Raw genomic sequence first — 26122 nt, 5'->3', positions numbered from 1 at the left:
TTGGGCCTGATATTCTCTTATATCATGCCCACGTTGGGCCTGATATGGTATAATATCAGACCTAATGTGGGCCTGATTTATTGGCACCTCGCCCGCTTTGTTCAACCGATCACAATCCAATTTTTTTATCTCGATATCTAAAATCTGAGACTATATCTCCGTTCTATAAACTAAAAACTTGCTACGGATTGTGATTTTTGAATTAGTTTAGAATTTCAAATAGGCTAGCTTGAACAATAGATATGAGATAATTTAAATTGGTGATTGTTATTTTTTTAAATTAAAATGCGACAAGTTGTTAGTCATTATAAGAACAGAATATTATACTTATTTGAAATTACAAATATATAATTTACAATTTAAAGTTTTTATCAGTCATTATTTTATGGCCAAGCCTAAATCTATAAGCTCTCATTTCAGCTTGTATAAAGTCCGTTGATCGCTGAAACATCAAACTCTCTGCATAGTGCATCATAAAAAAAGCACAATCTAACTTATAAGAAAACAATATTAAACTTGTAAGAGTCTATTTTGCAGTAAAGATGATGCAACATAAATAAATACTTATGATTTACTTTGTGTCGGCCCATTTACTTGAATCGATCTAAACTTTCTCCTGGAGATATGTGCTAAATCACGATGTCATATGTGATAGTATGACCAGTTTAGCTCCTTAAAAAATGATATGAACCAACTGTTGATATTTAATTTGTAACTTTTATTCTATATCTTACTCTTTTTATATATCAAATTTTATTTTAGAATAATAACACAAACCAACTGTTGGTGCTAGGCTATTTGAATATCAAAAAAAAAAAAAACTCAACTCCTAGCAATTTTTTTTGTTTAGAGACGTAAGATACGGTGTGAAATTTTAGATTTCAGGATCAAAATCTTGGTTGTAATTAATGAACAAAGCGTCCAAGGTCGGATATTACAAGGCCCACGTTGGGCTTGATATGTTAGCATATCAAGCCCAACGTGGGCCTAATATTCAAGCCTATCAGGTCCATAATAAGGCTGAGATGTTTCATAACGTTCGATTATCTCTAAGGATCTTTAAATTAGTAATGGATAGCACCATTACAGTTCTTGGAATACTAGAAACTCATAAGACTTTAAATGGGCGTGATCAGAGATGTGTAGCTCCATCAGTGGATTTTGGTCAAAACCTACTGATGACCCTACGGTACTTGGATTTCTCCAAAATCACCTTTTCTATCAAGGTTTGAGTTTGTAGAATCTATATATAGTGTCAAAACTTAGTTTTAACCAATAAAAATGAAACTCTTACTCTGTGCCAATTCGCACGGAACATGTGCACCTATTGGATTTCTTTAAATGAATATCATTAAATTTACAACAACATCAAGCACCACCATTTTATTTTTTAGTAACAACTTAGTTAGAGGTTAAAGCGATATTGCACTACTATTAGCAATTTTCAATCACACGCCGTAGCCTTAAAACCCACTGTTGGACCCGACCTACTGGAATTTCTATACTTTTTGGCAATCTGTAGTGAGTTTATAGTTTATAAAAGGGAGAGATGATGTCATGTTTTAGATTTGTGGAGCAAGAATTTGGAAGTGATTGACCGAACAAAGCGGCCAAGGTCCCAACCTATCAGACCCAACGTTGGGTCTGATATGTTAGCATATCAGGCCCAAAATAAGGCTGAGATGTTTCGTAATGTTCGATCACCTCTAAGGATCTTTAAATTAGTAATGGATAGCACCGTTGGAGTCCTTGGAATACTAGAAACTCATAAGACTTGAAATGTGCGTGATCAGAGATGTGTAGGTCCATCAGTGGATTTTGGTCAAAACCCACTGATGACTCTATGATACTTGGATTTATCTAAAATCACCTTTCCTATCAAGGTTTGAGTTTGTAGAATCTATATATTGTGTCAACACTTAGTTTTAACCAATAAAAATGAAGCTCTTGCTCCGTGCCAATTGGCACGAAACATGTGCACCTATTGGATTTCTTTAAATCAACATCATTAAATTTACAACAACATCAAGCACCACCATTTTAGTTTTTAGTGACAACTTAGTTAGAGGTTAAAGCGATATTGCACTACTATTAACAATTTCCAATCACACGTCGTAGTCTTGAAACCCACTGTTGGACCTGACCTATTGGAATTTCTACACTTTTTTACAATCTGTAGTAAGTTTATAATTTATAAAAAGGAGAGATAGTGTCAAGTTTTAGATTTTTGGAGAAAGAATTTGGAAGTGATCGGCTGAACAAAGCGTCCAAGGTTCCAACCTATCAGGCCCAACGTTGGGCCTGAAATGTTAGCATATCAGGCCCAACGTGGGCTTGATATTCTAGCATATTAGGCCCACAATAAGGCTGAGATGTTTCGTAACGTTCGATCACCTCTAAAGATCTTTAAGTTAGTAATGGATATCACCGTTTGAGTCCTTGGAATACTAAAAACTAATAAGACTTGAAATAAGCGCGATCAGAGATGTGTAGGTCCATCAGTGGATTTTGGTCAAAATCCACTTATGCCCCTACGGTACTTGGATTTCTCTAAAATCACCTTCCTTATCAAGGTTTGAGTTTGTAGAATCTATATATGGTGTCAAAACTTAGTTTTATCCTTTACAAATGAAGCTCATGCTCCGTGCCAGTTGGCACAGAACATGTGCACATATTGGATTTCTTTAAATGAACATCATTAAATTTACAACAACACCAAGCACGTTCATTTTATTTTTTAGTGATAACTTAGTTAGAGGTTAAAGCGATATTGCACTACTATTAGTAATTTTCAATTACACGTCGTAGCCTTAAAACCCACTGTTGGACATGGCCTATTGGAATTTCTATACTTTTTTGCAATCCGTAGTGAGTTTATAGTTTATAGAAGGGAGAGAAGTGTCAAGTTTTAGATTTATGGAGCAAGAATTTAGAATTGATTGACTAAACAAAGCGGCCAAGGTCCCAACCTATCAGGCCCAACTTGGGCTTGATATTCTAGCATATCAAGCCCAACGTGGGCCTGATATGTTAGTATATCAGGCCCAAAATAAGGCTGAGATGTTTTGTAACGTTTGATCACCTCTAAGGATCTTTAAATTAGTAATGGATAGCACCGTTAGAGTCTTTGGAATACTATAAAATCATAAGACTTGAAACGAGCGCGATCAGAGATGTGTAGGTCCATCAGTGGGTTTTGGTCAAAATTCACTGATGGCCCTACAATACTTGGATTTCTCTAAAATCACTTTCCCTATCAAGGCTTGAGTTTGTAAAATCTATATATGGTGTCAAAACTTAGTTTTAACCTTTACAAATGAAGCTCATGCTCCGTGCCAGTTGGCACGGAACATGTGCACCTATTCGATTTTTTTAAATGAACATCATTAAATTGCAACAACACTAAGCACCACCATTTTATTTTTTACTGACAACTTAGTGAGATGTTAAAGTGATATTGCACTACTATTAGCAATTTCCAATTACACGTCGTAGCCTTAAAACCCACTGTTGGACATGGTCTACCCGAATTTCTATATATTTTCGCAATCTTTAGTGAGTTTATAGTTTTAGAAGGGAGAGATGGTGTCAAGTTTTAGATTTGTGGAGCAAGAATTTGGAAGAGATCGGCTGAACAAAGTAGCCAAGGTCCCAACCTATCAGGCCCAACGTTGGGCCTAATATGTTAGCATATCAGACCTATAATATGGCTGCAATGTTTCATAACGTTCGATCACCTCTAAGGATCTTTAAATTAGCAATGGATAGCACCGTTAGAATCCTTGGAATACTAGAAACTCATAAGACTTGAAATGAGCGCAATCAAAGATGTGTAGCTCAATCAGTAGATTTTGGTCAAAATCCAATGATGACCCTACGGTACTTGGATTTCTCTAAAATCACCTTTCCTATCAAGGTTTGAGTTTGTAGAATCTATATATGGTATTAAAACTTAATTTTAACCTTTACAAATGAAGCTCATGCTCTGTGCCAGTTGGCACAAAACATGTGCACCTGAATTGTATTCTATTAGCAGTAACCACTGTCTTATTATATTTTTCAAGCATAACAACACTTATTTTGTTTAGGTCATAGCTTAGTTAGAGTTGAAAATAAATTTATAAGACTTTAAAATTTCCAACCCTAACCTATTGATTTTAAATGCACAGTTAGACTAAGTCTATTATATTTTTGAATATTCACAATTGCTAGTGAGTTTTTATTTTACAAAATTGATATACGGTGTGAAGTATTAATTCTGCCTTCCTGATACTGGTTTGCACTTCTTATATCATAGATATCACTATATTTAAAAAATGAATACTACAAACAATGATATAATAGTAACATTTTTTGTACAACTATTTTTTTTACAACACTATGGATGCACTGCATATAAAATATAAGGATTCACTCCTCTTGCTTATAAAATATTTAAATCAAGCATAATATTCCTGTATACATATACAGATAAGTAAAGAACTAGGGGCTGGCGACATTCTACAAGTCCTTTAATTATGGCCCAGCTGTTTGCACTGGCTGCATTTGATTTTTATCTTACTATTATGTTTCGACTCGATCCTTGCTTTCTTTCACCTACCCGGCTACACAAGGCTACGGGGACCAAGTAACGATATATATGGTGTACATATTAGATTTTTAGAATTTATCAGTAGTTGTGACACAATTCAATTGATATGGACGTAAGATTTGTAATTTTCCATAATTTCATATACTATAAAGGGTTGGGCAAGGAAATTGTATGTATGGTGTAAAAGTAATTTTTAAGCAAAAATCAAGCAAGACCTGATATGATCTCACATCAGACTCATGTTGGGTCTGATATGGGATAATATCAAGCCCATGTTAGTCCTGATATGGGATAATATCAGGCTCAATGTGGACCTGATATCATCCCATATCAGGCCCTCATCGAAGCATAAATTCTGGTAACGTTGGACCACCACTCAGAGTCCTAAATAAGAAATGGAAAGCACAATTTACTCTTTACAACACCAGAAAATAACAACACATTCATTGGGTGTAATCAAACAAGTTTAGGTCCTTAAGTGGGTTTTGGTCTAAACATATTTATGGACCTAGGGTAATTAGATTTATGAAAACTCCCAATCACTACGAAGGGTTAAACGAGGAGAAGATATATATGGTATCAAACCAAAATTTTGATTAATGAATACAGTGGACCTGATATGATTGCATATTAGGCCCGATAGGCCCAACGTCCTGATACCTACCATATCAACCTAACATAACCTAACATGCATGAGCAAGGTTTAGCTAAAATCTAACATCACAGTGGGGCACCTTGCAGATGTTGTTGAATATTTATTTCCTAGACATCGAATGAAACCATAAACACGATTTTTTTCATCACCCTTTACTACCAAACTATAATATTTTTTTTTACATGACAATCTTATAGTAGTAAATTTATACATACATCGCTCAATCTTTAACTGTCTTCTTCTACTAATTAATTTTCCTCTTGCTACAAATTTGTTCTTCAACGTTGTGGTTCTTAACCGCTGCTGTCCTATGAATTCTTCTCTTGAAACTCTTGTTTTGCAATGCCGCCAAATATCATGAGAAGGTATAACAAGTGGTGAAGGTTCACGATCGTTTCGTGTTTATAAGACTAGTAAGAGAGAAGGAGGGAGAGAGAGGTGAGAGAACGTGCATCTGAACCACAAAATGATTTTCAGTTAAAAATGTGATTTAGATGCTTGGAAAATGGTGATTGACAAGAGAAGATAAGCGGGAGGGGTAAAAGGGAAACTTCATTTTTTGTTATGCGCCATTTGGTATAAACAAAACTATGATATGTCTTTTGGTAAATATGTAATTCTACCTACGCCTTTTGACCTTTTGGTAAATTACCATATATTGGGACATCACCGTCCCCAGAGCATAGCTAAGTTGATTATCACACGTAGATTTATAAAATTGAGTAAAAGTTAAATCCTAGTAAAGATTAAGAAATTATCCTTTTATGTGATGACTAATTTCAATTTCCTGATTTACTCTGTCCAGTAAGAGAGATCACTAAAATGACAAATTTCACTTTTACAAAATTGTATTGGACATCACCAACGTCAATTAGTAGCGCACGAGGATCATTTAATTCTTTACTTCTTCGGTGCTAGAGTTGGTACTATCACACTAGATAGCCTCCCTAGTCCGAGGAGGAGGGAAAGCAGGACCCCCCGCAGGAAAGAGGAATTGTGTCCAAGCAAGACTCCCGGGAGTGATCTTGAAGCTTTCACACTTCCAAAGATAAAGAAGAATTCCATAATTGCACTTGTTGATTGCTGCAACGCAAATAACTAATAGCATCATTAGCACAGTAGAAACTAATATCTCTTCATTTTTACCATTCTCGTCAGTATCCACCTCATCATTTTTATCTGCATTTTCCTTATAAATAAAAACTCTTTCTTTCTCAGGGAGAACATTCTATCTTCCGATTTATCTAGTGATTATTTTTCTCGTCAGTATCCACCTCATCATTTTCATCTTATCGCTTGCATTTCCCTTATAAATAAAAACTCTTTCTTCTGTCTTTCGATTTATCTAGTGATTATTTTTGCATTGGATCAGATTTCCTCTACTTTGATTATTTTTAAACATCATAGCCATCCTTTCAAGAACCCCTTCTATTTGTTCCATCTGTTTACCAATAATTTAAACCTGCTACACGATATCATCATCAAAAGCATAGTCGATGCGTTGCTATCTTCTTGGACATATGATTTCGCAAGATCAACTTAGCTTTGATACCAAACTGATGCAGTAGATAACAGAACATTCTCGCACAAATATAAGAAGCAACTATTGAATATGTTAATTCATGCATGAATACCGAAAACGACCTTCTAATCCTTGTTGCTTCGCTCAAGAATACTAGGAAAATTAAAACTCATCGTTCCAAGTAGGAGATGACGACTAAAGATAGCATTAATAAAAAATTATCTCAATAACAATTAAACAAGGCAAAAATACCCCAAAACCCTAGACTTGAAAAATAATACAAATAATAATAATAATAAATGATAAAAATATTCAGAGCTAAAACAAGCTTCGATTTGGTTGGTAGAACGTCCTGTGATTCATCCTAAAACATAAATTATGGGCTATGCTTGTTGCTATGTCATCCCACATCAACAGGTAACTTCTAAAATTACCAAATCATATACCTCATATACATTTTACCTCTCTTACTATCCAAATTGATTGGTTGATTTATCAATTGATTGGGAAAGATTTTGTGGTCATGTAACATTCCATCAATCAATTGCTACATAGTAGCAATCAATTATGGAATGTAATTTGATCGAAATCGAGTTGAAAAAAATCACTGCTCTTAGTATAATGTGTCAAATTAATGCTTGATAATATAAATGTATCAAGGAGATTTAAACGAGTATAAAGGTCTTGATTTGAACTGATTCTAAATTCTCTAGATCGATCAGCCAATTTCATTCAAAATCAATTGATGGACCTAGGGAACTCCGAATCACTCTAAACTAAGACTGATATACTCCTCTAAATCTCCTTAATACATTTATAGCCTTAAACATCGATGTAATTAACTATTGATAGCAATGATTTCTTAAGACTCATTTTCAATGGAGTTATATTCCACCAAACGATTGTTATAGTGGTGAAATGTAATTAGATTGAAAACGAGTTGAAAAAATCATTGCTCTTAATATGGTGTATCAAATTGATGTTTGAGGATATAAATGTATTAAGGTAGTTTAAACGAGTACCAAGGTCTTAGTTTGGAGTAATTCAAAATTCTTTAGGTCTATCAATTGGTTTGGATGAAACTGGCGGACATTCAACAAACTAAAATTTTGATATTGTTTGACATAGGAGAGTCCTAGGAAGTCATTTGTGATGTCGATTAGTGAGTCTCATCATCGTAGCACTTATAATGAATAATGAACATTTGATATAATTTTTCATGCTGAGAATGAGTTAAAAAAATTATCACTCTCAATATAAAGTATCAAATTGATGTTTGAAAGCATAAATATATTAAGGAGACTTAGATGAATATATCGGTCTTGGTTTAGAGTGATTCAGAGTTCTTTATATCTATCAACCGGTTTCATCTGAATCGGATGTGATTATCTAATGGACAGACAAATTTATGATTCTATATATGATTTTTTTTTTTTGATATTTTTTTTTTGATATTTTTTTTATATCCAAATGGGATGGAATGTAATTTCCTTCCAATCAACTGTAAAGACAAATTCTCCCAACTCATGACTACGGACGACAACCTTTGCAACTGTTGGATATATGTGAATGAAGAAGAGGTGGAAGAGGCATGAAGCTCCATTATGAATGAGACTTTAGTCCCATATTGGTCGTTTCAAGGCATATTGGTTGGTTTATATTGATTCACATGTATTGATTATGTGGACAAATGTATGGGGAGGGACTCTCTCTCATGCGTTGATGTGCAGGAGGTGCAAATCCAAGGCCCAAATTGCATTGAACTAAGTTGACTCGTGTGAAAGCATGACCTGCGCGCACCGAATGTCGGACCAGTAGAGGCAAACAACCAACAGTTTGCCACATTAACTTTTTGCCCCTTATTTAAGGGTATAACGGATGGATTAAATTAAAGATTAATGTAGTCGAATGAAACGTTGGTGTTCATCATTAACGCTGCCCATTGGTCTGAGCTCCTATATAAGGAGGCTGCGACTACAGGCAAAAGGTTACACGCTAAAAAAGTTGAAGCTCTTCACCTATGTTCCCCTTCTCTTCTGTTGTGCATCTCTTGCTTGGCGGAGTACAGTGCCTGTGATAGCAGTCGGATACCTCTCAATTCACCGTGACCATCAGTGCTTGGTCGGAATCATGGTTCACATTTGTATCCTGGGAAACAGATGACCTGAGCAAACCTCGAAGCACAGCCGAAGGTGGGGGGAATCAGTTTTAAGGAAACCGTAACCCTTATAGGCCTCGGTCCATCTGCCCGCTCGATTCTGTGTTCGCTCGCCCTTCCAGCCGCAGCTCACTCGACCTCTTCTTCGCTCGGCTGCACTCTCATTCGACCTATCTTCACTCAGCCTCTTCTTCGCTCGGCTGCACGCCTGTCCGGCTGCAGCTCGCTCGGCCCCTTCTTCGCTAGGTTGCATGCTCGTTCGACCTCAGCTTGCTCAGTCAGTTAACTCGGCCGCTTGCTCAGTTCGCTCGACCTCTCGTTCGCTTCCTCGCTCGGTCGCTTAGTCACTTGGTCCGTGACTCGCCCATTCGGCCGCTCACTCGCTTGGACTCTTTGATCGCTCGATTGCTCACTCGCATGGTCAGTCACTTGTTCGGCCGCTTGCTCGGTCTTGTTAGATGTCCGCTCGCTCATCTGACCGGTCACTCGTCTGCGTTCAACACTTGGCAGAAATCAGCCCCTGCTGGAAGCCTGAGATTATCTACTCATGTCATTTCGATAGATAAGTTGACTTTAATTTGTATTTAAATTCAGCTAATTCCCAAAATCTCTGGCAATAGATTATTTTGTCTAACAATCTTGAAACAGATTCGGTTCTGTTGAGATGACCATAGAACAAAGTGTTGAGGTGCAACAGACTCAACACATGAAGACCCCCTCTGCCTCGACTAGAACTGTACAATCTTTGGAAAGAAGAATCATAGTGGACTACCCAACGGTGCGATCAAGGATCGCGAGTTTCGGAGTAGGAGTCGATGTAGGCTTTGAACCAAGTAACCAACTTATTGCATCTGTATTGTTTTGTATTCCGCTGCTCATTTTGATTTGTTTTAAAAGCAAAAGAAAAGTTTTTAAGATGCGATATTCACCCCTCTCCCTCTATTGTACCTTTTCGATACTTCAGTTTCAAGGCATATTAGTTGGTTTATATTGATTTACATGTATTGATGATGTGAACAAATGCATGGGGAGAGGCTCTCTCTCACGGTGGGTGCGCAGGGGGGGGTGCAAAACTAGGGTTTGGATTGCACTGAACTAAGTTGACTCGTGTGCGAGCACGACCTGCACACCCTGAATGCCGGACTGGTCGGAGTAAAATTTGTCCAAGTGAAACAACAAATATTTGGCCACATAAACTTTTTGTTGCTTATTTAAGGGTGTAATGGATGCATTAAATTAAAAATTAATACATCCGAGTGAAACGTTGACATTTCACAGCTGGCAAATAATGATCATTAAACAATCATTAACACTGCTCATTGGTCTGAGCTCCTATATAAAGAGGTTGCGACCATAGGCAAAAGGTTGCACGCTTAAAAATTTGAAGCTCTCCACCTACTTTCCCCGTCTCTTCCATCGTGCATCTCTTGCTCGACGGAGTGCAGTGCCCGTGATAGCAGTAGGGTACCTCTCAGTTCACCGTGACCATCAGTGCTTGGTGGGAATCACAGTTCACCATGTATCTTAGGAAACAGACGACTCGAGGAAATCTCGAAGCATAACTAGAGGTGGGGCGAATCTGTTTTAAGAAAATTGCGACCCTCGCAGGCCTCGGTCCATCCGCCCGCTCGAATTCTGTGTTCGCTCGGCTGTATGCCCGTCTAGCTGTAGCTCGCTCAGCCTCTTCTTCGCTAGGCTGCACGCTCGTTCGGCCTCTACTCACCCGACCTCTTCTTCGCTCATTTGCACGCCCTTTCGGCCTTTGCACGCCCTGCCTCTTCTTCACTCGGCTACACGCTCGTCCGACCGCAGCTTGCTCGGCTGCATGCCCGTTCGACCTCAGCTCGGTCGGTCAGTTCTCTCGGTCGCTCGCTCAGTTGGCTCAGTCGCTCGCCCAGTTTACTCGGTCGCTCGTTCGCTTGCTCCCTCGGCCACTCACTCGCTTGCTCGCTCGACCGCTTGATTGCTTAGTCTGCGTCTTGTCCGTCCGGCCGCTCATTCGCTCGGCCTGTTTGCTCGCTCGACCGCTCACTTGCTCGGTCAGTCACTTGCCTGACCACTCGCTCGGTCTGCTCGGCTGTCCGCTCGTTCGCCCGGCCGATCACTCGTCTGTGTTCAACACTTGGCAGAAATTAGCTCATACTGACAGCCTGAGATTATCTACTCAGATTATCTCGACAGATAAGTTGAATTTAATTTGATGTATTTAAATTCAACTAATTTCTAAAATCTCCGACATCATATTATTTTATCCAATAATAACCATAGACAACGGCCCCATGCGAAGTTGCCTCGTGCGACCGCGTAAGGTCGCCCTTGAAGGTTACCACGCACGACCACGGCAACTCACATTGTTTTTTTTTCCTTTATCCCTTTAGTAAACAAATGCTTAGTGTTGCATTTCCCCTGTGAGAGTTGGACAATTGCTTGGAACCTTGGAACACTCTCTATGCTTGAATCATTGTCTAAGTTGTGTTGCATTAGTCTAAGCTTTTATCTCTCATATCAACGTTACGTGGGGCTCTTTCAACGCGTGCCATTTCTAATCCTCCCAAAGGATGAGCGTGTTCGTTCGCTATCTATGAATAATTCTTTAGAAATCGACTTGCTCGAAGATTTGGATTGACTAGAGCTCGACCATTTAGGTCCTTTAATGAGTGCAATTCGGAGAAGTAACGTGCTTGCTTGTTTAGCTTTACTCCTGGGAAAAGAAAAAACAAATGAAGGATAATTGTTCATGATTATCTTTCTTGGAGTCTTCGTTTAAAAAACACCACTATAAGCCTTTAATACCCAAAACAATAATAATAATAATAATAATAATAATAATAATAATAATAATAATAATAATATTCTATCATCTGATCATGGTTTAAGATTGAATAAGGATAAAATCCCTGTTTCCTGTTCAGAGCTCACACTAGGAGGGTCCAAAACACATACGTGGAATGGAAGCGCAAGCGATTCATGGAGCTGGTTTCTCTCGTAAGCGTGATGGCACCCTCACGAACGCAGCTCGCTCTCGCTCTCGCTCTCGCGCCCGCGTCTACCGTCTATTCTCGTCCCCCACGCTTTCTATAAAAGCAAGGAAATCACCACCTCCATTTCCGCGTTGACTGATCACCCTCCTCTTTCCCACCCTTCCCTTCCCCATCGGTTTGAATCCAATTCACACTCCAAACCATTTCCGTCCCCCTCCTGCTTCTACTTCTTCTCACTTCCTTTGAAATTTTCCATGGAGCATCACCGCCGCCACCTCGACCGACGCCTAAATCCTTATCGATCAGTAGCAGCACCACAGGACCACCCTGCAGACGACAGCGGTGGTGTCGGTGTCGACCAGCGGTTCTCTCAGTGGAGCCACGAGGAGACGAGGGAGTTGCTCTCCGCCCGAGCTCAGCTCGACAAGAGTTTCTCCGAGACGAAGCGCAACAAGCCGCTGTGGGAGGCCACCTCCTCTTTGCTCCTCCTCAAGGGCTTCTCCCGCACCCCCGACCAGTGCAAGTCCAAGTGGAAGAACCTCGTCGCTCGCTTCAAGGTTTTCCATTTTCCGCCCGTAATTCATCCATGATTAAGTATTGATTTGTGTGCGAGTGGCAGGGGAGCGAGTCGTTGATGGAAGGCGAGAAGCAACAGTTCCCTTTCTACGAGGAGATGAGGAGGATACTCTCCGACCGGGCGGCGACGCAGTCGGAGAAGGGGAAGCGGCCGGTGCAAGTGAAGGAGTTGGAAGAGGAGGAGAGCGGGAAGGCGGGGAAGAAGAAGCGGAAGCTTGATGATAAAGTCGTCGTAGGGAGGAAGTCGATGGCGATCAACGCTCCTGCCATGCGGGAGTTCATGCGGCGGCTGATGGAGACAGAGGCGCGGTGGCTGGAGGCGGCCGAGTCGCGGGAGTCGGCTCGGCAGGCCGAGGAGGAGGAGTGGCGGCGGTTGATGCAGGCACTGTGGGCCGAGCGAGCAGAGATGGAGCGTCGGTGGCAGGCGAGCGAGGAGGAGCGCCGAACCAGAGAGGAGGTACGAGCTGAGCGCCGCCACCAGCTCATACTGGCGCTCCTCGACAAGCTCATCGCTCAAAAAAGATTACCTAAAGATCCCCACCAATGAATTAAACTTCTCACCACACACGCCCCCTCGGTCCATCCTCCGCACTCTGCAGTGCCTACTTCCTCTGTCTTCTAGGAAGCTCAATGAAAAGTAATCCCAGATCCTAATCTCTTTATTCTTTTAAAATTTGGTTGGAATTAATGGCTAAGTCTTGATGACCTGGAGTCGACGGCTACCCCGCCAAGCAATGACACCACAGGTTGCTTGTAAAGAGGAGAGCTTTAGCCATGAGACTACAGTCGGGCCTGCTGATGGAATTGGATTGAGGGAGGCACCCTCCGCAATGTGCCCATAGAGAGTAGTCGCAATTTGCCTATCCTGAACTAATATCATAGCTCTGCCTTGGCCCAATGCGAGGTCGTCTCGTGCGGTCCGAGGTCGCCTTGGACGACTGTGGTTACTTGCATGGAATTGTATTTTTTTTTTCTTCCTTAATCTTTCTTTTTTATTTTTCTTTCTGAAGATTTTTTTTTCTTGCCTTTCTCTAGGATTTTTTTTTTTTTACTTTGAATTTCTTTTCTTCTCCATTCCAGAGTAAAGTTGAATAATTGCTTGGAGCCTTGAGACTCTCTCTCTATATGCTTGAATTATTGTCTAAGTTGTTTTGCATTAGTCTAAGCTTTTATCTCTGATATCAACGTTACGTGGGGCTCTTTCAACGCGTGCCATCTCTAATCCTCCCAAAGGACGCACGAGTTCGATCACTGTCTATGAATATTGCTTTAGAAACCGACTTTCTTGAAGATTGGATTGACTAGACCTGACACTCGCCGACCCAACAGCCACCCGACTCACGAAGAGTCGACCCGACAAAGAGCCAACATGAGAAGGGCCAACCCGATAAGAGCCAATTTTACATGAGCTAACTTGAGAAGAGTCGATCGACCTGACCTTCTGAAAGAGCTCAACTACAAATACAAGGAGTCAATGTATCCCCTAATCTCAACCTAAACCTATATGGGTCATAGTAGAAAGGGGATTTAGATAGTTATAAATAGGTCTATAAATATGAGCCAAGCTAATTTGTAGTGCACAAGTTTATTTGATAAGGTAAATAAGTTAAGCCAAGGTTAAAATAAACTAAGTCATTGAAATGATTTATCAAGCTTGACTTGATTTCTTTTTTATAAGCTTGAGTTTGATTTAAGTTTGACTTGAATTTGATTTATTTGATGTTATCGAGTTTTCAATTTAAATTTGTTTGATTGTTTGAAACTTCTATATTTCAAGCTTATTTGGTTGGTTAATGAGCTAGCTTTGGTATTCAACTTGATATTAAGAATTTATTTATTTATTTAGAAATATTGTTTATTTATTTAGCATGGTGATAAGAGCTTTATTGACCAGCATTGTTAACAAATATTATTCATCAATATTATTAACGAATATTATTTATAAATATATTTATAAATATTAATAAGTTAAACATATGCGATCAAATTTATTTATTTAGTATAGTGAATTATTCAATTTTTTTATTTAATTAACCTTAAATATATATTAAATAAATATAATAAACTCTTATTAAATCGAACTAAATTTACTTTACTGGACGTTTAATTAATATACAGTCAATTTGTGTGGATTCAGGGTTATGATGTAATGGTAGAATATTTAAGTTATCATCCAAGTATTATAGTTCGAGTCTCATTATGATGAATTTTTAAGAATTTTTTCTTTAAATAAGATACATGATGCGACTAAAAAATATTGGATACATGAGCTGCCCGCTGTAAATATTTCTCGGATATTACCAGGCCGGATTAATCATATGTTTAAGATTGAATCGAGGATAAAATTCCTGTTTCCTGCGAAGGCGCGTCCAAAAACACGTACGTGGAATGGAATGGCATGGCAAAACCATAGACGGAGCTGGCTTCTTTCGTAAGCGTGATGTCAGCCTCACGATTCACAAACGCAGCTCGCCATCGCGCGCGTCGATCGTCTCGGTCCCCCATTTCTTCGTACAAAAGCAATGGGAAACCTCCATTTCCGCGTTGACTGATCCTCTCTCCTTCCCCATCGCTTTAATTAATACAATCCAATTCACACTTAATCAAACCATCTCCGTCTCCATCCTCCTCCTGCTTCTACTTCTGCTCACTTAATTAACCCTTAAAAATTCCATGGAGCATCACCGCCTCAACCCTTACCGACCGGTACTAGACGCCCCTCCTGCAGTAGCAGCACCACAGGACCCCGACGCCAGCAGTGGTGTCGATCAGCGTCTCCCTCAGTGGAGCCACGAGGAGACGAGGGAGTTGCTCTCCGTCCGAGCACAGCTCGACAAGAGTTTCTCCGAGACTAAGCGCAACAAGCCGCTGTGGGAGGCCACCTCCTCCTTGCTCCTCCGCAAGGGCTTCTCCCGCACCCCCGACCAGTGCAAGTCCAAGTGGAAGAACCTCGTCACCCGCTTCAAGGTTTTCCATTTATCGTCCCTTAATTCATCCAGTTCACGATTAAGTATTGATTTGTGTGTGAGTGGCAGGGGAGCGAGTCGTTGATGGAAGGCGAGAAGCAACAGTTCCCTTTCTACGAGGAGATGAGGAGGATACTCTCCGACCGGGCGGCGACGCCGTCGGAGAAGGGGAAGCGGCCGGTGCAAGTGAGGGAGTTGGAAGAGGAGGAGAACGGGAAGGCGGGGAAGAGGAAGAGGAAGCTTGATGATCAAGTCGCCGTAGGGAGGAAGTCGATGGCGATCAACGCTCCTGCCATGCGGGAGTTCATGCGGCGGCTGATGGAGACGGAGGCGCGGTGGCTGGAGGCGGCCGAGTCGCGGGAGTCGGCGCGGCTGGCGGAGGAGGAGGAGTGGCGGCGGCTGATGCAGGCTCTGCGGGCCGAGCGAGCAGAGATGGAGCTGCGGTGGCGGGCGAGCGAGGAGGAGCGCCGGACCAGGGAGGAGGCGCGCGCTGAGCGCCGCCACCAGCTCATAATGGCGATCCTCGACAAGCTCATCGCTCAAAAGGATTAATTACTAAAGATTCATGAAGCGAAAAAAGGAAGATAAACTGATGAGGAAGATGAAGATGCATCAAGTGAAAGATAAGAAGAAAAAGGTCAGTCTATTTGTTCTCTAATTAAAAAGCTTTATTTTGATCATTTTTTCATTTTCAAAGAAATTTATTCAGAGGATGATCAATTTTAAGACTAATTGATTATTCTGGTCAAGAAAGTACATAAAGATGATTTTGAACATGCTGCTTTTGAAGATGCTTTGCTGAATTGCCAGCTTAGGATAAGTATCAGTACGACATTAGCATTCAAAAATACTTCTTCTGGCAAAGCAATTAGCTAGCTCTTTACTCTTTAAATTTGAACCCAATTCTATAACCTACTCACCCAAATTAATAATAGTTTGAGGTGTTTTATCAGTCTTACAATTGAGGTTGTTCCTGAAACTGATAAAGAAGGGTGTAATGAATTCTTTCAGTTTCCGTAATGTTTGTTGGGTAAAATTGAAAGGGCATCCTATATTTAACGAATCATCAAATAAATGTCTCTTTTATAAAATCGTCAAATGGATGCTCCAGCTACGATTAGTATATAGCTACAAAGTGATAAAATATAATGTTTTGCTCTAATCAAAATTACTACACATTTAACATTATTATATCAAAATATATATTTTTATAATCAATTGGGTCAAAATTGCTTAAACTCTCAAAATTATTTTAAATTGGTCAAAATACTAAATATCTGCTACGACATTGCAATAATTACAGCAAATGTAGCAGTTACCTACTTAGACAGTTGTTACAATGATATAACAATGTTGTATTAATTAGTTGTTATAACGTAATAGCAGCTATTAAGTAGTTGCTATCAAAATTTCAAAGTGATTTTAACTAAGTTAAAATGCTTTTAATGGAGTTTAAATAATTTTGACTAAATTTGTAAAGAATAGTTGGATATAAGAGTGCTCTATGTATAATAATTTTGATTAGAATGAAAAGTCGTATTTTATTATGTTATAGTAGCTACAGAATAATTGCTATATATTATAGTAGCTAATCATAATTGTTAAAAAACATTGAAAGTAAGGATACTTCGAGATAAAATATAAGGTGGAACGTCTATTTGACGATTCATTAAATGTGGGGCGCTCTTTTCCTTTTTTGCCCATGTTTGTTTGTTCCATATAGTTTGGTTCATTTCTTGGGTCAATAGACAATATAGGAGCTCCAATCTCCATGCATAAAGATTGAGGAGTAATCTATAGTTGCATTGCACATTAAGCCACCACAATTGTAGCAAAATAGACAGTATATTTATCTTAATTTCCAGTTTTGAATTTTGAAATGTATTTTAATTGACCTGAAGATTAGTGATATAGTTATGCATAAAGTTCAAACAGAGTTATAGAATCAATGTGATGCATTCCGTGACGTTAGGCTTTGAATTCAAGCTTTGTATATTAAAAAAGATTACAAAAACTCAAAGTCAGCAAGGATATATATATATATATATATATATCAAAGGTGTTATGCTGGGCGCCCTCATGTGTCCGGTATGAGTGACTAAGGAGAGCATCCCACGTGAGGGTTTTGCGTGGGCGACTGAGAGGAGCATCCCATGTGAACCCTATTGTTACATGGGGTGTCCCTCTCAGTCGATTACACTGAGGGCGCATGGGGGGCGCCCAAAGTAACACTCATCTATATATATTATCTATATTCTCAGATGGAATTTAAATTTGAAAATGAGTAGATAGATCCATGAGAAGTCTGCTTTCATAAATAAGATCTTTGTCGCATTGACTATTAGAAATATTTTAAAAGACTTGCAACAATACTACAATCTGGTTGCTGACCAAAAGGAGATTTGGTACCATGACTTGCAATATAATTTATCAACATGGTTTCGATTTCACCAAACAAATTAAATTAGTGAATTTTCCCCCCTTCCATTTGCAAAGTTTGAACTATTCCTTTCCTCTTTATTTTATTTTATTTTATTTTGTTTTATTTAGGTAAAACTGTCTCAACTGCTCATTGAAAGACAATATCATATCTGAAGATTAATTAGTACTTCTTAAGAGTTATTTGTTTTTTCCCTTCAATACACTTTATTTAATCAAGACAAATTAAAAGGACTTCATCAGTCTTGATAATTGCCATTTCTTTTTTCACTAGATTCAGATATATGAACAAACTCTTCCACTTCTCAAATGATTAAGTTGCTGATCATCGGATAGGTTAAAGAGCCAGAGTCTTCAAAAGAGTTAAGTTGTAATCTGTGAAGAATGAAGCAGCACAGAGAGGATGGTTTGGCTGACAATTTACTGCAAGTTTCAGAACTTTTGACTCACTATGGCAACTTCTTGGAAGCAGGATCACATGGCCAGTTTTCTTTCCTTCCAGATTTCTTCACATGGTACAAGTCAAGGAATTGTAAGACTTGAATCCTGTTGTGTAAGCAAAAGTATACAAAGATTTAGAGAGGTGTATTTTAATCCTTCAAGATTAGTTAATGCCGAATTCATTGGCTACTGCTGCTACTGTGTCGTTTACTTGTCTATTGCAAATGAAGAAGATGGATGATGTGGTAGAATTTGGATGCTCGCCGCCGAGTATTCTTCATTGTTTCTGAACTCACAAAGTTAACACACGGTGGGTGCCGGTTTTATCCCGGTTTGACTGCTCTGATGTTTAAGTGAGATTTAGAGAAGAATAGAAATATTGTGGAACTAGTGATAATTTAGTAAGAGAACCGTACAAATATGTCCCAGTTAGGTGATGTAAAATTACGATAAATATGTACATCAAATGAGTAAGAGGAAGGTAAAAAAAAAAAAGACTTTTAGCAACAATAAAATAAGATAACATTTATTTAAATATAGATAATGATATAGTAGGGGATAAAGTCCAATAATGTAGAAGAATTTATATAGTTGACCTCATCTAATGGGATAAGACTTTGTTGTTATTGCTTGTTAGTAAGAAAACCATACTATGTTCTTTGATTATCACCTGATACGGTGGATAAGGTGGGACCCCCAAAGTTGGGTTCAATGTCAAGAAAGTCGGCTGATGTGGTGGTCAAAGTCAAGAAGAGGTCAACTCTCAGGTAACAACATATTGTCAGAACAAATGTCGAATTACCAACATTAACTCAATCGGACTTAGAGCCAGTTGGACTTATGAGGCTCAACTCCCCACTTCTGACATATAAGGTTTTCAATATAAACCCGGTCGGACTTAGAGCCAGCTGGGCCCTAGAGACTCAGCTCCCACTTCTCATGAGCATGACTCCCAGTCTATAGCCGGTCGACCCAAAAGTCGGTCAGACCTATGGAGCTCAACTCCTCACTTCTCCAATACAAGGTTCTCAATATAAACTCGGTCAGACTTAGAGTCGGCTAAGCCACAGGGACAACTCCCCACTTTTCTAGAGTGGGATTCCCAGTATATTTTTGGTCATCCCAATTCCCAAGCACTGTGTGGACGTTTTATAGGAGACTATTGTCAGAATCGTAAAAACCTATCAAAGTGTAATAGCTACTCTGACATATACAACCCCCACTACTTAACATATTTTGATATCATACATTCTTTGCCGTCTCATTATTACTGACGTTATGAGAGACGGTATAAAGAGGGGGTTTTTCTCCGTTGGCCAAGTATGTTTTCCACACACGCAAAAAAACATTCTCACGCTGGACATTGCGGACACTTCTACTGTTCATTCTCTCCTCAATTTTTCTCTCGACCACTATACTAACTTGAGCATAGGAGGGTCTGCACCAGGATCTCTTCCCTGATTTTCACTTTAACATTCTATGAGATCTCTCTTTCGTGTACGCAGAGAGGAAGAAGGTACTCGGAGCCCCTTTCGCTCTAGTTCACAACCTTTTCTCCGGTTCGAGGTCTTCTCCAGGTCAATGACTCAACAATAGTGTCACCTATCCAGCGCGTCATCTCCATCGCTTTCAGACAAGATCACCACCTTTCTTTTATAACTTTGACTGCTTAATGATTTTCATTATGATATTCCTTCTGCAAGAGCCACCGATCTCTAATAATGGCTGCCTCCTCGTACCAGTCACAACATTCACCCCTTCGCATATCGATAAACACTCATTATTAATCACCTTCATTACTTATCACTCCTTTTCCAAAATGTTTCGCCTTCAAGTTGAGCTCTCACCCATGGCCAATCATGTTTGAATCGTGAGCATCAAGCACCGCACGCACCTGAGGCTTGAGTGCCGAACACCTCATTCTCTCGAGCACTCCCCACTCCTGAAACCCAAGTGGCGAACCCCATATTTCCTTCTCCTTTTGGGTCTGATCTATCCTGACTTTAGTCGGCCTAGCCCATGATCCTGACCTCTTGTGCTATTCCGACTCCTTAATCATAGATTATTACGGGATATCAATGGATAAAGAGGTTTGGGTGTGGATTTGATATGTCAACCTAAAAAATTTCTTCTAATTAGGTTAAGTTGGATTAGCTTGGGGGGATGATTCAACCTATTTGCTGCATCTTAGTGGATCAAGCTATTCTACTTCCTATTTGCTACATCAACAAAGAATCAGCCAATGGATCTCAACCTAACAAATATTGTATTGTATGTACCCTGTAGGATCATCACAGCCTTCCCACAGCTTTTATAGATCGACTTGTTTGACCCAATGGAGAGTAAGTGTATGAACACAAGTAAACACCATGAATTGTTATCCTAGAAGTTATATTTTATGAGATGAAGTTGTTTGACCAGAATAATTTCGCCTAACTTTCTTTCACTTCCGTATCTGATTTGTGTCGGTTGAATGAATCACCATGTGTTATGAAAAAGAAGAAACACTTGGAGCACATGGGTTTGAAAGGTGAAGATATATTTCAAGGTGTTCTAACCTTTTATCAAACTTGGACCCAAGCCTTATTCTTCATAAGCTTAGTTTTGCCAACCTATGTGATACTATAACTAACGCCGAGAATCGATTTGACTGATAAATAGTTAAAACGCGAAACGGAAGAGCAAACGCAAGCGATATTCAAGTGTGCAAAGAACGCAAGCGATATTCAAAGTGTGCAAAGTGATCGAGCCACTAATTCCTAGTGACTTGTGGCAAGTGATGGTAACATGAATCACTTCAAAGAAAGAAAAGAAAAGGGCAGGCATTTCATGGAACACAAAAGGGAAAGAGAGCAAAATATCTTTGCTTCTATATTATTCATGCATAACTATTTCTGATACAATCTCAGTATATATGTTGACGAATAGTAAACAGGGGGAACCTTTTTCTTGTCAGCCCCCACGTTACCAAGAGCAATATCTTCCATGAATATGAAACCATGAACAAAGAATCTGACTTTTATGCGATATAGAGCTTGTGGTTCATCCCAACATGCTTCTATCACAACTCAATTTCTCAAGAACTGCATGATCGATCATCTGTCTGATAATACACGACATCTCCAGTATCAGGTACGAAGCGATCATTATTCAGACTTCTTGCTAAGACTCTGAACAAATGGAGCGGCAAAGGCCCAGATTTTTTTGGTTCCCTATAGTATTTTCCAAGCACTGGTTTAGCTGCTTCAGTCTGATGCAACAAAGTGAGATTAAACTTCTATTCACTGAAAAAAAAATGCACCAGTAGGAATGAAATTAACGAGGAAATAGCAAAGTAGAACATACAGCTTCCACGAGATGGTAATGCGGTATCTGGGGGAAGAGATGATGTATGACATGAGTCCCAATATCATGGTGGATGTTGTTAAACCATCCATAATCCCTATCTAATGTCGTCAAACCGCCTCTAAGATAACTCCATTCCTAGATGTTGTGAAACCAAACATGATTAGATCATATGCAAAGCCACAAATTCAATTAGTAGCAATTCGATAGAGAAGTAAAAGAATTTGATCAAATAATACCTTTGAACGGTACCAAGGAAGCTTGTCTTCATGTCCATGGTGATGCAAGTATGTGACAAAATCCAACCACATAACAAAGAACTGCAATTGAGCAAGAAGCATTTGTTATCAATCGTGTAATTGCATAAGACTGAAGAAAAAACAGCGAGGATTTAAGAACATACCACATAGGGGATTCCATAAAGTTTTAACATCTTAATGGGGCTTATGAAACAAGTCAACCCTACAAGCAACCCTAGCATGGCGATCCAGCAAGCAGTTGATGTTATAACATCCTTCTTTTCACTAGGAAGGAAGAGGCCACTGCTTGGATGGAAGTGTGTGCCACTCTTCCCTGGACTCCTTGCAAACTGCCATAACAGTGTTCATGAACATAAAAGATTTAGCGAAAGACTGTTTCTGAGTATTCAGTATGTTTCTCGTGTGAATAATTTGGTAGCTCACCAAGTACAATGGGAAAGCTAACAAAGGGAATGGCATTGTGAACCTTAGCACCCGACTTAGAGTGTCCAAACTCTTGTACACTTTTTCTGACAACTGCAATAAGTTCAACATTAAGAAAACGACTCGATAAAAGGCTACTAGTAACTCCACAACAATTCTTGTTGAAATGAGAGATCTATTCACCGGGTGCCAGGATTCATCCTTCTCAACATGTCCATGGCTCTGGTGATGAGTTCTGTGACTAATTCTCCTGCATAACAAAATAGTATACACTCAATTCTAGTTATATCATTGTTTAACCAACAATTTCTTCCTATAAACTTCAGATTTTAGAATAGAACGAACAAATCTTTTAACAGAATGCAAACTCATTCATTTTATTTATGGAAAGTTGAATCATAAACAGGAGTGGGTAATTCATTAAGTGATTTTGGAATTACTCATAACTCAATCAAATAGACAGCAACAAATATGAAAGTAAAATCAAATATTGACAAGGGGCTTGAAGAACGTATGCTTACCATCCATGGTAAGGCACGAGAATGGAAGAGTGGAGTAGGTGGCCGACAAAACTATTCAGCTTCGGATTGTTAGAAAAACTCCCATGGCCACTGCCAAAAATCCAATCTTCGATGAGAAAAAAATGCAGCTACAAAACGGAAAGGTAGAAGCAACAAAAGATATCGTACCAATCGTGGCCGAGAACGAAGAGTGCCCAGAACATGGTTCCCTGCGCCACCCAATAGAGTGGCCACATGATCCAGTTGTCGAGCCGCGCCGCCGCCACGGCGAGCCCGAGCACGACGACGACGTCGCGGACCACGTAGCTCATCGACCTCCATGGATCCTTTACCCAGCAGTGCTTCGGAATGGCGGCTCGGATTTCCGTCAGCCCGAACGGAGGCGGCATCCCGGGATCGAAAGCCTCCGCCTTTCCCGCACCCTCGTCCCTCGGTTCCCCGTTCGCCGCCTCCTCATTCAAGGTCAGCACCCTCGCCGGCGCGCTCACCCCCAACGCCCATCCGCTAAGGCGGCCAAGCCCCACGGGGCGGAAGGAGCCGGGCAATCCGTCACCGCCGGAGACGCTTCTCAAAGGCGTGATACCAACGGGGTATCGGAGGCCGGATCCGGAACGACGGAAGGCGGCGGGAAGGGGTCTGAAGCCACCGTATCCGGAAGATATGGCCCAACTCGCCATCCCAAGATCGCTCCTTTCGGCTCACCCCTTCCGCAGAATCCCTCTGGCAGGGTTTTACTGAAGACAAAGGAGAGATCTTATTGGGAACTCTGGAGAGGAGATCAAACGCCACTTTCGGCGGTGACTCTTTGGGTTGCGGTTCGAGAGTCTCAATTTATTTTATAGCCACAACTCGGAGCCTTGCTGACCGTGTCGATACAACTTTCCTGTATTTGACTCAGACAGGGAACACCAAAAAGTAGTGCAGCAAACCAGTCAAAAAAGAAAGGAAGTAACCGTGTCAGAAGGAAATTAATGTTTCCTTTCTCCGGTGGAACAGCTTTAGCACAGAACAGTTTCGGATTTTCAATTTTAGACCACGTGGCCGGCGCACATGTGCAAAGTAATGCAACACGTGTATCAGACTGGGCGGTGGACCCACGGTCGCATTCCCACGCGGGAATTCATGGTCAACAAACCTGAAAAATTACCCGTCTCCACCGTTGACAATGTTCCTCACGGCGTCACTTTTTTTTTTTTTTAAAGTAATTTGAATAGAACAGAGGACCAAAAATCCATTAAGGAATCATAAAGGAGGAAAATGATGTTTCATAAGGAACGTTGAGAACGGATGTAGTAAATGGTAAAGACTAAATAATAAATAAAGGATCACATTTAAATTCTTAAATATACATAAATTGTATTATGGATTTATGGGCTAATCAAAAAGAAAATCGTAGATTAGATATCTTATACTTTTATATTATGTAAAATTAGATTCTCTATATTGTACCGATAGAGACTTAGATGGAGTACCTAAACACGTTTTAATGTGGTTTTGCATGAGTTAACAAGATTAGGAGAGAAGATCTTAGCTAGCGATATGGTTCAAACATCTACTAGAAGTTTAGCTCTTATTGATGCGAAGCTAAAAAAAAACAAATGTCTGATGCAACCTTCCTTTGATTGCACATCTGATTAGATAAACCAAATCGAATCATATGGATCAATCTATCGAACAAAGGCTGATGATTTGATCTTTCTTCACATCACTAACTTGTGTCAGTAAAGGATAAAGATTGCAATGTTGGTATCACCTGTTTGTTGGGAGTAAATGTGATCTAATCATTTCAATGTTCTAACACAGCCTGGGGCAGTGGTCGCTCACCTTCCCCTGTTCGATCACTAAGTGTTCTTGTTTTATTGTCAACTAATTTGGTTGCCGACCCATTTTGTGCCCTGGACACAAGTCGCGATCATGGCCAAGTTGAGCCTTTCCTCTTTAAGCCCGGCTTAAGACATAAGGGCCTATGCCATCATTTTTTATAGTTTATATTTATTTTTATTTATTTCTGGTATAAGACAATGTTCGGTTTATGGTCATAATTTTTAATGTTTTAATTTTTTTGGAATATGTTCAAATTCAATATTAAATTACTTTTATTGTTGATCATCTCATAATTTTTCTCTTTCTCATAAACACTTCATGCCTTTTTTCTTCCTCATCAATAATTCCATACTGATTATATCTTTTTCCTCTCTTTGTTCGTTTTTCGATAAGAATATGAATTAGAGTTTTTTTATCGTGCAACGCAAAGTATAATGCTATTTATTTTAATATCAATTTTTTTTTATATTAGTGGAGTCTTTAATCTTTGATTGTATTATTTATGAGTATTTTTTTATCTTCGTTTTTTCCTTTTGTTTTATTATAGCTATCTACATCAATTTGACTCAGCCGACCCACTACTAAAATATTTAGCTTTTCATTTAATTTGGCATATCAAAAAGCTAGAAAATTACATTTTATATAAAATTATATTTTTTAAAATTAATATTTTATTTTAGAAAAAATTTAATCTGCTATAACTATTGTTGCTCCCAAAACCGAATAAAAAAGGATGATTTTTTTTAAAAAAAAATGTTAAAGGTCTAAAAAACAATTTTTGCCCAGGGCCTTTGAACCTTGAGATTCCCCTTCCTCGCCTCTTCTCATTATCCTCGATTCCTTCCTTCTTCGCTATTTCAAAATTGAAATTGACAAGTACAATCAGGATACCACTCTCATTGATCAGTAAAATCTATCGCCAACTTGTTCATCAAGTTGCACATTTAGATCCTAATCCACTAAACCCCATTAGAAACCTCACCATACAAGCAACCGTCACTTAGCTCCTACTTCAACTATTTGTGGTTTCCAATATTGTTTCACTTGAAAAAATGAAGTGGTTTCATTCCAAGTCTATTCGACCTGAAGTGATTAATTATTTAGTATCAATTTGCTTTGCTTCTAATTTGTTCAGATACAAAGCTTTATTTGTGATCAATCCACCAATCTGTCTTCCTTCAATTTGGTGGCTTGTTTGCTTCAGTTGATTGCTCGTTGCAAACCAGGATACAGAACTGAAAAGAACAGAGAGGAAACGAGTCGACTAGTTGCCATTTATTAAATTCCAAGCAAATAAAAACACTGACAGATTAAACTTTATTTAGTCATCAGTGCGTTTGCTATATTTTGGGGTTGGATTCATTAATGAGAAGACCAATAGATTATAAATGGTTGGAATATAATAAAATACAGGGTATTG

General features: G+C 39.3%; 3 protein-coding genes across 7 annotated transcripts; 2 read left to right on the top strand and 1 right to left on the bottom strand.

The window, feature by feature from the left end:
* Positions 1-12028: 12028 nt before the first annotated feature.
* On the top strand, positions 12029-13607 carry LOC121998379 (trihelix transcription factor GT-3b-like). 2 transcript variants are annotated; one of them, XR_006116485.1, is made up of 3 exons: positions 12029-12464; positions 12527-13120; positions 13196-13607. XR_006116485.1 is itself a non-coding variant. In XM_042553291.1 (2 exons), exons 1-2 carry the CDS (start codon positions 12162-12164, stop codon positions 13028-13030), a joined length of 807 nt encoding a protein of 268 aa, XP_042409225.1. In that variant the 5' UTR covers positions 12029-12161; the 3' UTR covers positions 13031-13607. The 2 variants fall into 2 exon arrangements, 1 of the variants encoding a protein (XP_042409225.1); XM_042553291.1 differs by having other exon boundaries at positions 12527-13607.
* A 1470-nt stretch (positions 13608-15077) lies between these two features.
* On the top strand, positions 15078-18539 carry LOC121998377 (trihelix transcription factor GT-3b-like). 3 transcript variants are annotated; one of them, XM_042553289.1, is made up of 3 exons: positions 15078-15450; positions 15519-16086; positions 18225-18539. In XM_042553289.1, the coding sequence occupies exons 1-2, from the start codon at positions 15157-15159 to the stop codon at positions 15999-16001; spliced, it is 777 nt and encodes a 258-aa protein (XP_042409223.1). In that variant the 5' UTR covers positions 15078-15156; the 3' UTR covers positions 16002-16086; positions 18225-18539. The 3 variants fall into 3 exon arrangements, with proteins under 3 accessions (XP_042409223.1, XP_042409224.1, XP_042409222.1); XM_042553290.1 differs by having other exon boundaries at positions 18169-18539; XM_042553288.1 differs by having other exon boundaries at positions 18163-18539.
* Positions 18540-21177: 2638 nt separating this feature from the next.
* Positions 21178-23686, bottom strand: LOC121998376 (omega-3 fatty acid desaturase, endoplasmic reticulum-like). Of its 2 annotated transcripts, XM_042553287.1 has the most exons (8): positions 23047-23686; positions 22879-22968; positions 22541-22607; positions 22358-22450; positions 22078-22263; positions 21914-21994; positions 21675-21812; positions 21178-21579 (listed from the first exon to the last, which is right to left on the bottom strand). In XM_042553287.1, exons 1-8 carry the CDS (start codon positions 23553-23555, stop codon positions 21406-21408), a joined length of 1338 nt encoding a protein of 445 aa, XP_042409221.1. In that variant the 5' UTR covers positions 23556-23686; the 3' UTR covers positions 21178-21405. The 2 variants fall into 2 exon arrangements, with proteins under 2 accessions (XP_042409221.1, XP_042409220.1); XM_042553286.1 differs by having other exon boundaries at positions 22358-22607.
* Between the last annotated feature and the right edge of the window lie 2436 nt (positions 23687-26122).

Source organism: Zingiber officinale, chromosome 6A, assembly GCF_018446385.1.
Source record: "Zingiber officinale cultivar Zhangliang chromosome 6A, Zo_v1.1, whole genome shotgun sequence".
Lineage (NCBI taxonomy): Eukaryota > Viridiplantae > Streptophyta > Magnoliopsida > Zingiberales > Zingiberaceae > Zingiber > Zingiber officinale.
The sequence above is the reverse complement of the archived record's forward strand: the minus strand, read 5'-3'. Positions and strand labels throughout refer to the sequence as shown.

What these genes read in the sequence shown, in the direction of transcription:
- LOC121998377 (XM_042553289.1), top strand. Translation starts at nt 15,157, where the DNA reads ATGGAGCATCACCGCCTCAACCCTTACCGACCGGTACTAGACGCCCCT. An exon ending in ACCTCGTCACCCGCTTCAAG is followed by an intron (nt 15,451 to 15,518) that starts GTTTTCCATTTA and finishes TGTGAGTGGCAG; the next exon opens with GGGAGCGAGTCGTTGATGGA.
- LOC121998379 (XM_042553291.1), top strand. Translation starts at nt 12,162, where the DNA reads ATGGAGCATCACCGCCGCCACCTCGACCGACGCCTAAATCCTTATCGA. An exon ending in ACCTCGTCGCTCGCTTCAAG is followed by an intron (nt 12,465 to 12,526) that starts GTTTTCCATTTT and finishes TGCGAGTGGCAG; the next exon opens with GGGAGCGAGTCGTTGATGGA.
- LOC121998376 (XM_042553286.1), bottom strand. Translation starts at nt 23,555, where the DNA reads ATGGCGAGTTGGGCCATATCTTCCGGATACGGTGGCTTCAGACCCCTT. An exon ending in TTTATGGAATCCCCTATGTG is followed by an intron (nt 21,995 to 22,077) that starts GTATGTTCTTAA and finishes GCTCAATTGCAG; the next exon opens with TTCTTTGTTATGTGGTTGGA. An exon ending in TTCCTTGGTACCGTTCAAAG is followed by an intron (nt 21,813 to 21,913) that starts GTATTATTTGAT and finishes CACAACATCTAG; the next exon opens with GAATGGAGTTATCTTAGAGG.